At 49.3% G+C, this 12,171-nt stretch overlaps 3 protein-coding genes across 3 annotated transcripts; 1 reads left to right on the forward strand and 2 right to left on the reverse strand.

Annotated features, from left to right (window-relative positions):
* Positions 1–959: 959 nt before the first annotated feature.
* J7337_012370 (uncharacterized protein) lies at positions 960–2,408 on the reverse strand (the record flags this gene model as incomplete). The annotated part of the gene is made up of 4 exons (XM_044829896.1): positions 960–1,025; positions 1,078–1,258; positions 1,314–2,130; positions 2,180–2,408. 4 exons carry the CDS (start codon positions 2,406–2,408, stop codon positions 960–962), a joined length of 1,293 nt encoding a protein of 430 aa, XP_044674812.1.
* Positions 2,409–2,827: 419 nt separating this feature from the next.
* Positions 2,828–4,136, reverse strand: J7337_012371 (uncharacterized protein; the record flags this gene model as incomplete). The annotated part of the gene is made up of 2 exons (XM_044829897.1): positions 2,828–3,597; positions 3,650–4,136. The coding sequence occupies 2 exons, from the start codon at positions 4,134–4,136 to the stop codon at positions 2,828–2,830; spliced, it is 1,257 nt and encodes a 418-aa protein (XP_044674813.1).
* A 5,081-nt stretch (positions 4,137–9,217) lies between these two features.
* J7337_012372 (uncharacterized protein) lies at positions 9,218–11,938 on the forward strand (the record flags this gene model as incomplete). The annotated part of the gene is made up of 8 exons (XM_044829898.1): positions 9,218–9,541; positions 9,606–10,166; positions 10,220–10,336; positions 10,384–10,665; positions 10,716–10,979; positions 11,032–11,209; positions 11,259–11,548; positions 11,600–11,938. The coding sequence occupies 8 exons, from the start codon at positions 9,218–9,220 to the stop codon at positions 11,936–11,938; spliced, it is 2,355 nt and encodes a 784-aa protein (XP_044674814.1).
* Between the last annotated feature and the right edge of the window lie 233 nt (positions 11,939–12,171).

Consider the following 12,171-nt stretch of genomic DNA (forward strand, 5'->3'; position numbering starts at 1 on the left):
CGTTTGCAGCTCTTAAGACCAGAGGTCTAAAGATTTCTTGCCTCCCCTTGCGTGGGTCCTGGGACAAGATATCTCACGTCAGCCGATCTCCAACCAAGATCCTCCCTCCAACGTAATTTCATCTTCATGGAGCCTCCTGACGGCCACATCATTTCTGCAACGTCTATCACCGAATTCTCTATAGATGTGGCTTGATCTCTTCCGCAATGAGCTTCCCAGAACTCGCAATCTACGCCCTTGGCCTTGCTTGCATTGCTAGAAGCATAATGGCCTTCACCAACCCGCAGGCTGAGTATGCACTCAATGGACTAAGGCATACCACCACTTCGAAGGATGATCCAAGCTCAGAGCCTATCTACATGTTGGGCACTTGGGAGGCGTCAGTTGGTAGCCTCTTGTTGGTACATCAGATGAACGGAAACAGCAATGGCGTCATCACGCTCCTGGGGTTGATGGGCTTGTACAAAGCTGGCGTTGCGATACTACTTTGCAAGATTGGAAGCGCCGCAAGTAAGGTTGCCGGGAATCTGGCTACGGCTGTTTTCCTTTTCATCTGGGCTGTTCTGAAAAGCTGATGGATAGACGAACATGGAAGCGATATGGAAGGGGAGCTGCAATGAGAGCTGATGGAAAATGTAACTTTTTGTATTCTTAGTCTTCTATGACCTGGTACTGTTCTTTCATCCTACATAACGCAGTAGTGTATACCTCTTGGTCAAAAAAATGAGAAAGACACCTTCAATCGATCTTGCTTCTGTGTTTTGGGGGAGGGCAATAAGGGCGAAGTGGATGATTCTTCCACGCAAGGATGCCAGGCTCCCACCGCAGGTGTACAAGATCGAAGCTCAAGAGATCACCAACTACGCCGCAATGGTACCGGTGATTCGATTCGGGAGGGAACCCTGGTACTGTGACAGCGGTTCCCGTTTTTCAGCAAGTCGCTGACACGACGCCGCCACTCAAGTACAAGCTTTCAGACTTGCGACCACTGCGAGAGACAACAAAGGAGAGACAGCATAGCAAGTCTGCAAGAAATGTGAGTAAGACTTAGAGAAATTTGATCAAGGAGTGCCTTACCATCAGCACTCGAGCGATTGACATCTTGTCATCCTCGTCCGCGTCGTCGACCTCCGCCATGGCCACAAGCTTCATGGCCGGAGGACCAGCGGGCATCAGCATCATGGTGAACCAGAGGACACGATCCTGACCAAGGACGTCGGTCTGGGTAATGAGCATTCGAATGAACAAAATGCTGAGTCTAATTGCCAGTGTCAGTAGTGAAAGCGTGGATAGAGCTTCGGGGATGATCTTACACGGGCCAGATAAAGAAGCGAATGAGGACAACGATCGAGAGGGGGATCCAATGGATGCTACCCGAGTCGTGTCCCTGACGCATGCGACGAAGACTGTGGGCGAGCTTGATGCCAACGACAATGACCTGCAGGGTGACGAAAAGTTCTCCAATGTTCTTGAGACTAACAGTCAACCAGGCGTTGAAGATACCGCCATCCTCGCTGTCAGCAAAGAAAGACTTCTTAAGGGGAGGCGTAAAGGCGAGAATGACACCAATGGTGGCGCCGACAGATGGCGGGCTGATGAATTGAGTCGTGAGAGCCAGCGCGTGCTGAATGCGAGGATGCAGCTTGTCCCATACAGCGTGTTGAGCTTGCGCAGTACCCCGAGACGCCTTCTTTGCGTATCGCGGGAGCGGTCCAGGAAGGAGAGATGTTCGTTCGTTGGACTCTCCGTTCTCTTCGTCCGAGCCACTCTCATCTGGTGAATCGTTATGTCCCGCTCGATCCCTCAGATCGGCGTCCATAGCGTCGACGGGATCTTCGTCACTGACTCCAAGAAGGGTTCCGCCGAGACCAAAGGTGAGCATGTTGGAGATGACTGAACAGACGAGGAAGAAGGACTTTGCTCGATCGATGATTGCGTCGCTGGTATCGTCATCGGACTTTGCCAGGTTGGAGAGAACACCAGCCGAACCGAGGGATTGGATCAGGAGGAGAGGATAAGACGTGGTGTTGTTGAAGGTGATTGCGGGCGTGAACCATTTCGGGAGACTGAGAACCTTGGTGAGGGCGTACCCGATTCCGATTGAGACGAGATTGTAGACGAGTGCCCATCCTACGAATCTATTAGGCTTGTGGGCTCGAGAGAGAGATGACTGACTTACCGAGAATGAGAATGTATTGAAGCGCATTGGAGGCTTCAATCTGCGTACCAAGATTCACGATCAGAAGCGCAGGGAGAAACATCTTGATGCAGATCTTTGAGATCTGCCGTCCCGTCTCAACGCTAAGAAGCTTCGTCTGCCCCGCGACAACACCATAGAAGATGGTCAAGAGAACAGACGCCGACGCTTGAATAGCGCCGACAAAGGTGCTAACAACACTGCTAGACATGCTGACTCTTGTCTACAGGGAGTGATGTTGGGCTTGTAGAGTTGAAGTTTGACATGTCGCGTGCTCTTGACTTTGATCGATCGCGTTCCTGGAACATTACGTCAATGATCAAGTGTGAATGTCCATCCCGGAGCAATTGTGCCTTGAAAAGTGGAGCGGGAGGTTAAGGTTATCTTGGAAAACCTTGGAATGTGAGTGGGTTCATGGGTCAGTGACATAATCGAGTCGAGACATTGGTGGGTTTTATTCACGAGTGAAAGCGGTTGGTGGCAGGTTTCAGCATGTTTCTTGGCTCTGGATCTGGAGAGTGAGTGGCAGCTGACAAGATAATTGATGCGGGGATAAGGTCAATGGAGAGCCATCACGGTTTACTGTGGCTCAAACAAGGCATGGTATTGCGGACTCAACTAGATACTGCTCTACGTCCTCCTCCTCGTGTCGCCAAGCAGCTCATACTGTTGGTTCTGTATCCCCGACAACTCCTGCGGCTCATGCACCTCGGTCGGCAGCTCAACAGGATGATAAGTAGCCAGCTCAGCCGACCCTTTACGCTCGCTGTCAACAGGCGCCTGACGCTTTCGGCGCAGGAAGAAAAACGCACCAGCAGCAATTGCAAGCACACCCACGCTGACTCCAACGCCAACACCGGCCTTTGCTCCAGCTGTCATTCCTCCCGTGTCTGAATCAGATGTGGCGCTATCTGTCTCTTTTGCGCCAGAATTACCGCCTGTGCTTGTTGCCTCGTCGCCGCCTTCAGATCCCGAGTCGCTGTCCGCAGAGTTATTTGACGATGGTGTTTGCGCATTGTCCCAAGATCCACCATCAGATTTGTGTAGCTCTTGGATCTTATCGCCGCTCATGTAGTATACCCATATCTCGTCTGAGTCCAGCGGTGAAACAACAGCCAAGCGCGCGGAAGCGTCGTCTGCTTCAGGCCATTTCTTCTTCCCGGGACTGTCCTCCTCTGCCCAATCGCCGTTCTTATGTGTTATCGCGTGTAACTGAGAGTCTTTGCCAATATAAAACACTGTCAATCCCTTGCCAGCTTGGTTCGCAATGCCTAGATCAACGGCAGAATTGTCGTAGGAGGGGAGAGTGAGCGATGCCGCTGTTGATGTATCGAGTCGAATATCGGAAGGCTCGGTCGCATTCGTCGGCGCTGGGCTATCGAACGGCGTTGGGAAGGATTCTGGAGTGCCTGTCAGCTACACTATTACCCTTGCGGAAATGTCTGTCCTTACCTAGGCGCCATTTGCTCTTGTTATTGTTATTGTAGCGAGCAACAACAATGTCCTTGCTATCGTAAGGATACACTACCGAAACGTTGGTGCCCTTTGTTTGTACAGCCGCTATCGTCATACCACCCGGCTTCTTCAGCGAAACTGGACCATCGTATCGCCAATCGGTATCGTCATCGTATGCGAGGAGGTTGACTCGTCCATCTTCGTCGTGGTAGTAGACTCGGGAGCCGCCTGAGTCTCCAAGTTCTGCGACCGCCAATCCAGTCTTTTCGTTCACTGAGGGCAGCCCAGCCGAGTCGGAAACGACCTCTTGGCCATCGGTGTCGAGCTTGTAATTGCCTGTTGTGTTGTCGCATATCAAGTACGCATTCACGATCCCGTCGTCGGCATTCTGGTAGAATACGGAGGCCTGAAAAATTAGCGAAGCTTCGTCAAGGAGAGCTGGGAGATGCTCACGATTGGCGTATTGAGGTCGTCGTCCCACCATCCTGAAATAGCGAGCGGTGTCGCGGCCTTGGGTTGCTCCTTAAGCGGAAATTTGTTTGGGTTTTTCGTCGAAAAGGAAGCCGATCCATTGCTATTGCACGAGCTGTGCAGAATATCGCCAGATCCCGGGTCTTGGTATGCGAAATGCGGTGTCAGAGTGTAGGGCGACCAAGTCCACCATCCAGCCAAACCAGCTACCGGCCTTGCCAAAAGGCACGCAACCGCAATCGCCGAGCGAGACATGTCGATTATCGTCAGATATCGAGAGAATGGCGTTGGGATGGAAAGAAAAAGAGGCACAGGCTCCAGCCTCGTCAGCTAACAAACACCGGCACGTCCATCAAAGCAAAGCGTAAGACTAGAAGCGAAAGTGACGCTGACAGAAAGAGAATGGTATCCGAGAGGGCCAAGGCGAAGCAGCCAGCGGCCCAGCTTCACATGGGCGTCCATTGGACTTTTTACCCAGCATCGCGTTGCAGCGGGAGCGGAGATTTGGAGGGACTTTGGTGCGTGAGAAAAGGTGATGAAGCCAGAATTGGCAGCGATCGTTTCGCGTGGGAACTCGATGCAAGCTCGTGGTTGGCTGCTTTGTCATTCTGAGGGGCTAGTGCTTACCTCTTCAGTGTCCTTACAGGGCTGTGCCCAGCAATACGCGGGAAGTGGACTGCCACCTTAACATGTTATTTATGGCTATTATGCTCCGGAGAGATTGTCCTGATTTGAACAGGAATACAACCTTTTCCCAATTCCAACTGCCGCTTTTTCCCTCTCCAGCACGAGTCTCAATTGCATTGTCGTGTGGCCAAGACGGTGGCTCAACGGTCCGCTGTAGACTAAAACCCGAAGCGCGGAACAGCGTGAGCACTAAGCTTAAATGCCCTATAGGCGACTACCATTGGTGCAACAATTGGATCCTTCACCCCTGGAAATTAGGGCTGATCTCTGAAGGTTGTTCCCCTCTTGAGGCTAAACACCCAACCAGACAAACTTGCCCAGATTCGCTGCGGACGCAAAGATCCGTAATCTGAAGGTGGCTTAGTTTCGGCAGTTGTTACTTCAAGTTGAATACATACCTAAAAAGTGAATGCTAGGAAAACATGAGTGGCTATGCTGTTATTATAGATAGTTGGCCTTCTAGGCCGTATCGCTTATCTGAACCTTATCGGTATACGCTTTGAGAGATGGTCATCATATTCATTACGCCTCGCTCTGCTTTTCTGCAACCTTACTCCTCTACTGTGCAGAAAAGCCATGCCTTGTCAAAGCCTCATTACTTGCAAGAAAATGGTTTACAGAGTGTCTTTTACCTCATGTAGGTTGTTTGAAGGGTCGCAATTATTATTAGTCCTGATGAGTTGGCTAAGTTACCTAACCTATAACACCTGGTTCGCATGGTATCCGTAATGAATATCACATGTCATGGGAATGCTATAGGATCGATAACAAAATCTTATAGTGGGTTCTCTAGCTATTGTAACAATATGTTTTATTGGTACAGGACGTAAGGTGCAACAGGGGTAATTTGGTATTTGATCTGTTAGTGTGATTGTGACTGCAAAGCTCGGTTGAAATAATGATCCTTTTTTCAAAGCAAACTATTACTTTATTACAAAACTAGGTGGTAAAGTTGAGTGTGGCTGAGAAAGCCAGGTTCTAAATATCAACAGAATCTGGAGACTTGTCGCATCAGGTTTTAACAACAAATTGAAAGTGCTGGGTCGAGTTTCTGACGAAAGCTTCATATCAGGATTTGGTTTCTTGAGGCTGCTTCCTTCATCGAGGTAAGATTTTTGCAACAGCATGCCATCGCCTAACTATGAAAACGAAACATAGTAAACATTCCTTGGGTTGAAAATTAGTAGCTCAAGAGAGTGTATACGCGCAGGTGTCGTCCGATATCTTCATCCGTTACATAGGGCAGATAACCGTTCGCTCACTCAAGAGCCAAGGCTGAGCGAGCCGACCAGCGATGAACGAGAGTAAGCAACGAATTTTCTAACTCCAAGGAATCGAGATATCTGACTGGCTGTATATTAGTTATTCCAGTACTACTCACTAAGAACAGCCTAGAGAAGTCCATTGGCGACCTCTTTGAGTTAGCATCGTTGCCCATGGAAATCAACCTTCTCTGCTCATTGTTACTCATTCCGACACATATACCTCGCAGAATTTCTGTATCCTTTCAAGTTCCAACAATATTTATTTCATGTTTCAGTTATTGTCCTGATTTATCGTGGTAATATCATGAAATGAATGTCTTCATCCATATGATCTTGCTCTGGTCAGTGGTCTATACTGCGACTTGCCTCCAGCATTTTACTATGCTATTTCAAGACTGCCGTAATTGTCTACAGACCAAGTCAATTGATCAACCAAACTTTTCTCTTGGTGGCAAGGCAGGCGAAAGTAAGACAGGCCAACGGAGAAATGACATCCATGGCGTGATGATTATTATATCAATCGCAATAGCACCACGATACAAGAATATCGTTTGTCTTTGCCACATAAGAAGCCGTTATAGCCGCGGTAATAACCAACAACCATTGGAGTGATAAGACATCACCGACCTTCCTTGTTGGGCATGGGAAAAATAGGCTAGAGGGCTATATTCTTCCAACGACATGAGATCCCCGGTGGAAGGACTGCATGTAAACTTCCCCCATGCACGAGCAGCATAAGGTGTTTAATTGGCATTGGTGGTCATGCTCGAATGATACGTTGCAAGGAACTGTTGGAGATGTCTGATTCCCTGTCCATCAGATCTCGACCCGCCACCATGGAAAGATCTTATGCACCTTGGTTGGAGCTGTGAAGGACTTCTGTATCCTATCCGTACTTGTGATGGAACTCTCTGGAGTACCATGATATAGATCAGGGACCTTTGTCAGAATCCTTTGAGCCACGCTCTAGCATAGATGCATGGATTGGAAAGATCAAAAATACTACTCCAGAATGGGATATCAAATCGATTTAAGCATAATTGCCAAGCGATGTCACACTGATAGGTTTGATGCAGAACAATCTGTCAGTTCCAAGGTCTCCTGCCATTGTACACCGTCTCTGATAGATCCTTTCTGATACATAGAGTACCAAAATGCTTAAGTCTTCGGTCATTGATGGCACTAAATTCATCGGAGTGAAATTGGAAGCGTTGCATTTCCTCATCAGAGGGCGATTTGCTCTGTTAGGCAAGTCAAATGTTACAGGACGCTGCTATGAAAGACTACTGGAGAAGAGGAAGGCAAAAGTTGCCAACTCGAAGCACTCGAGAGTGAGGTTCAGTCTCGACCTGGCCATGGCATCGTGGAAAGCGGCGAGGTACTGGGGGGTCATGCCTCACGTTGAGATAGCGGCCGCACGTATCAATGTGGAGGTCCAAGAGACCGATCAGTGCCGGCTTGGCAGTAACATTGGCGTCTGGAAGGGGCTCGTGCTAGACTGTATCAAGATATCGGGATATTTCGAATCCGGACTAGAGCAGACAAGTCCCGCCGACGCTATTTATGTATCGACCGTTTCGATGAGAGAATGTGTTGAATATCAGAGAATTTTTAAGTGCAAAAGAGATGAAATTGCAATTAATTGAAAGCCAAACTCGTCGCAATGGACCTTCGCATCTTGGGTCCTCAAAAGATAGCTTAGATGACGCATTTTTAAAGGTTGTTGACGAATAAGTCGCACCGAGCAAAAGTTCCTCAAGACCCTCCCGATTTAATTGCAAACCCGGGCCACGTGACTACTTTCCGGTTATCACGGCAGAAAACGACCCAGATAAGAGGGCGAATCTGCCGATAAATGAATCAACAAGATCGAGAACAAGCGACCCAATCCTGCCGCTTAACCCTAAGTCAACTTAAGCTTGAATCTATTGTCGGCGCTTCTGCTACTGTCTCGGCCTTGACCCCTTGGTGATCAAAGGTTCCATATACTAGAGGTCCGATTGTATCTGACGTGCGTTGCAAAAGGTCACCGGCCCCAAAGTCAAGCGGTTGGGCCCAAGGATCCCCCATATATCCCACTGAACCGGTTGCACTGGCCATGTAACACCGGAATGTGGGATGTCGAAAGGCATGTTGGTGTCATTCTGCGAGAACTACAGTACATACTCGGTCCATCGATATCATTCCCACTTACCGCTCACGATGGGGTTTAGGTCTCAGTCAACGCTCTCAGACATCAGTTAATATGCTGTAGAATTGTTACATCACCATTTAAACCTTATCAATTGGGTGCTGACATGGCGTGTTCCAGAATTCTGGATTTCTAGTGTACAATAACTACGTACCATTCCGTCTAAATTGACAAGGGTTTGGACCAACACCATAAAAAAGTCCCTGTAATATGAGCTCTTCCGAGGCTCAAACCAATAACCGCGCTTTGATTATAACAGTCTGAGACCCTTTGTCAAAGACCCCTGCTAATCAGTATGTCGCAATCAACATTTAGCCACTCTGCAACCAATGACTGGGAGGCAATGTCACCAACTCTGGCAGTCGCTAACACAAGTTCCTGGTGGTATCGGGTGAGGCGGGCTTCAAATGCGGCTCTTCCGAGTGTGCAATCGATAGCGCAACATGGAGGCATAACCTGTTGAGGCAAAGGCCAAGACGTTTCTAGCCTCGGGGACTTGAGGCGACAGTTCAACGCTAACGCCTCCACGATATGCGCGCGGGAGGGTTACAGATTGGGACGTGGCTAGTACAAAAAGAGCAGGAGAACAGGGTTTCGGTATGTTGCAATGGGACCACGAGGGTCCATTCTCCCCCAGAGGCAAATGTCCAAGAAGGGAATTGATCTTGCAAAAGGACCTCGAGAAACTGGGAACTCCTGTGAGACGCGGCCGACGTCTCTGTTCCTTATCGCCGTGGTATACGATATCCAAGTTCCAGAACCAAGGGATGTTACATTCGCTCATCGTGTAATGCGATGGTATCACCCACGATGTGGTTTTAGATAAAGATGCGGTGCTGCCCCTTGCGTAGATTGACTCTGCAGCCCAGATGATTTGAGCCAGCTGTGGACTGTTACACAAACGACATCAAAACCCCTCTTTACCATTCTTAGGAAGAGGACTGCTCAAGCATGTCGCCCACAAATGTCGAGCCCAAGGGGCCTCACGGCCCCGAGGATACCTTTGAGACCTCGGTCTTCCCTGTCCCCAGCCCAACGGACATCGATGAAAAGAGCGACGCAAAGAACGCTGTTCTTGGCCCCGAGGTTCACGATGCATCTCATACCGACGAAAGCGACAGCGATAGCAAAGATGCCATTATTGTTACTGGTGCCGATGCTTCTCGCCACTTGCTCCCGATGAGAGACGATCACGATAACGCTTTGACATTCCGAAGTATTCTGTTGGCCTCAGGTCTTGCTTGTTTCCAGGCTGTCATGTACCAGATCTACACTGTACGTGGCTCGTTCCACATAGACTTTGATGAGATGTCATCTAATATAATATAATCAACTATAGTTCAAGCCTACTATGATCACCATCCAGGGTACCTTTATCGTCCTGATCTCCTACTTCATCGGCAACGCTTGGGCCTTTGCCCTCCCCCGCGGCGACAACTTCGAAGCTCGATGGAGAGCCAAGGGCAACACCGGCTCACTCCCCTTCCTGATCAAGTTCATCAAGTTCATCAACCCTGGACCATGGGGTCTCAAGGAACACGCCATCTGTGCCATCACAGCTACCTCGGCCTCCAACGCTGCTGCAAGTGTTCAGGTCTTCGCCGCCCAGGATCTCTTCTACAACATGCCATTGAGCCCAACTACGGTTATCCTGAGCACCATTTCCATCGGTCTGTTCGGTTACGGTCTCTGCGGTATCATGCGTCCTGTTGCTGTCTGGCACGTCGATGCTGTCTTCTGGAGTAACTTGCCCACTGTCAAGACTCTCCAGGGTCTTCACTGGCAGGAGGTCAAGGACTCTAAGCCTCTCCGAGTCTTCTGGTACAGTTTCGGTGGCATGTCGTTTTACGAGTTCTTCCCAGCCTACATCTTTCCCTGGCTCAACTCAGTCTCGGTTCCTGTAAGTTACACCCCCAATGATTATTCTTGACCTTCGCTAACCAACTCGGGAAGTGCTTGGCCGCCATGAAGGCGACCGGAAACACTGCCAAGAACCTCACCCGCGTCTTTGGCGGTGCTACTAATAACGAGGGTCTTGGCCTCTTCAGCATTTCTCTGGACTGGCAATATGTAAGTTTCTCCAAGCAACTATATGGAACTTGAACTGACATGTGCAGATTACCTCTTTCAACACCTCCTTCCCGCTCCCCCTTCAAGCTCACATGGCTATCGGATTTGTGGTCTGCTATATCGTCATGGCTGGCATCTACTACGGAGATGGCTGGGGTGCCAAGTCTCTGCCTTTCATGTCTACTCGACTCTTGATGGCCAATGGTACTACCTATCCCGTTGCTGAGGTTTTCGAAGGCGGAGTTCTCAACGAGTCACGCTTGTTGGAGTTTGGTCTTCCCAGGTTGACTGGTACCTTTGCCTACGCCATGTTCATGGCCAACGCTGCTGTAAGTCTTTGAGTCTGCCTTGATCGTATGAGAAGCTAAACTTGCAACAGATCGGTGCTCTCATCCTTCACTGCATCCTTTTCTGGGGCAAGGACGTCGTCAAGGCTTTCAAGAGCGCCAGGGAGGGACGATATGATGATCGCCACCACGAGCACATGGCTAAGCACTACAAGGAGGCTCCCTGGTGGTGGTATGTAACAGTCCTCGTTGGTAGCTTTGTTCTCGGCTTGGTTGTAGTCATCAAGGAGAACATTACTCTCCCTGCTTGGGCTTACGTGGTCTCCCTCATTATGGGTTCCATCATTGCACCAGTCGTAAGTTGAGAAGGGTCTATGATATCGCACGCAGAGCTGACTTTCGTCCTAGAGCACCCTCCTTTACTCTCGCTATGGAAACGGTATTGCGACCAACAACCTTTCCAAGATGATTGCTGGTCTTATGCTTCCTGGCAAGCCTGTCGGCAACATGTACTTTGCTGCGTGGTCCCACAACGTCATCGCCAACGCTGTCAACCTGTCTGGTGATCTCAAGATGGGCGAATATCGTAAGTTTTACTCATAAATCTTACCATGTCTATGCTTACTAGTATGCAGTCAAAATCCCTCCTCGTGTCATGTTCCTCACTCAGATCTGGGGAACTATTCTTGGTGGCTTCATCAACTACGCTATCATGATCAGCATTGTCGGCAGCAACCGAGATCTTCTCCGTGACGGCGATGGTAACTCATCCTGGAGTGGTGCTACCATGCAATCTTACAACACTAATGCAACCTCTTGGGCTCTTGCTGGTTACCTTTACAAGCTCGGTGGCACTTATGAGCTCGTTCCTTTCGGTCTGCTTGTCGGTGCTGGTCTGGTTGTGCTCCACCGAATCTTTTACAAGGTAAACCCCCCCAACCATCAGCTTTTGTAACAACCTACTAACAGCTTCCAGTTCTATCCCAAGATCAAGAACTTTGATGTTGCCGATGTCAACTTTCCTCAGTTCATCCAGTTCGCTGGTTATATCCCTTACAACCAGAGTCAGACTTGCGTTATCCTGAGCCAGATTCTCTCCGGCTTCTTCGTCCAGTTTTATCTTCGAAACTACCGACCTCGCATCTTCAGGGACTACTCTTACCTCGTGACTGGTGCTTTTGACGGTGCCAGTCTGACAGTCCTGTTCATCCTCTCTTTCGCCGTGTTCGGAGCTGGTGGCCCAGGACATCCTTTCCCAAGCTGGTGGGGAAACAACGTCAACGGCAATTATGATCTTTGCCCTATTCCTGAGTAAAGAAGGCGCTCAAGGTTCTGAGTTCGGCGGTCTGGAAATGAGCCTGGAATTTGCCTGTGCATTGTTTAAACTCGTACTTTAGCCTCTGTACCTTATACCCCAGCTAGCTATTTCGAATCAAATGTTCAATTATACATGTGTCGTTTATTGTGAAGCTGTTCTTGTCTGGGATACTTTGGCCAAGAATAACCTTGGACCCAGACGCAGGAGAGCTTGAGAGCAAGAAACTCGAG

The sequence above is a fragment of the Fusarium musae genome, chromosome 10, assembly GCF_019915245.1.
Source record: "Fusarium musae strain F31 chromosome 10, whole genome shotgun sequence".
NCBI lineage: Eukaryota > Fungi > Ascomycota > Sordariomycetes > Hypocreales > Nectriaceae > Fusarium > Fusarium musae.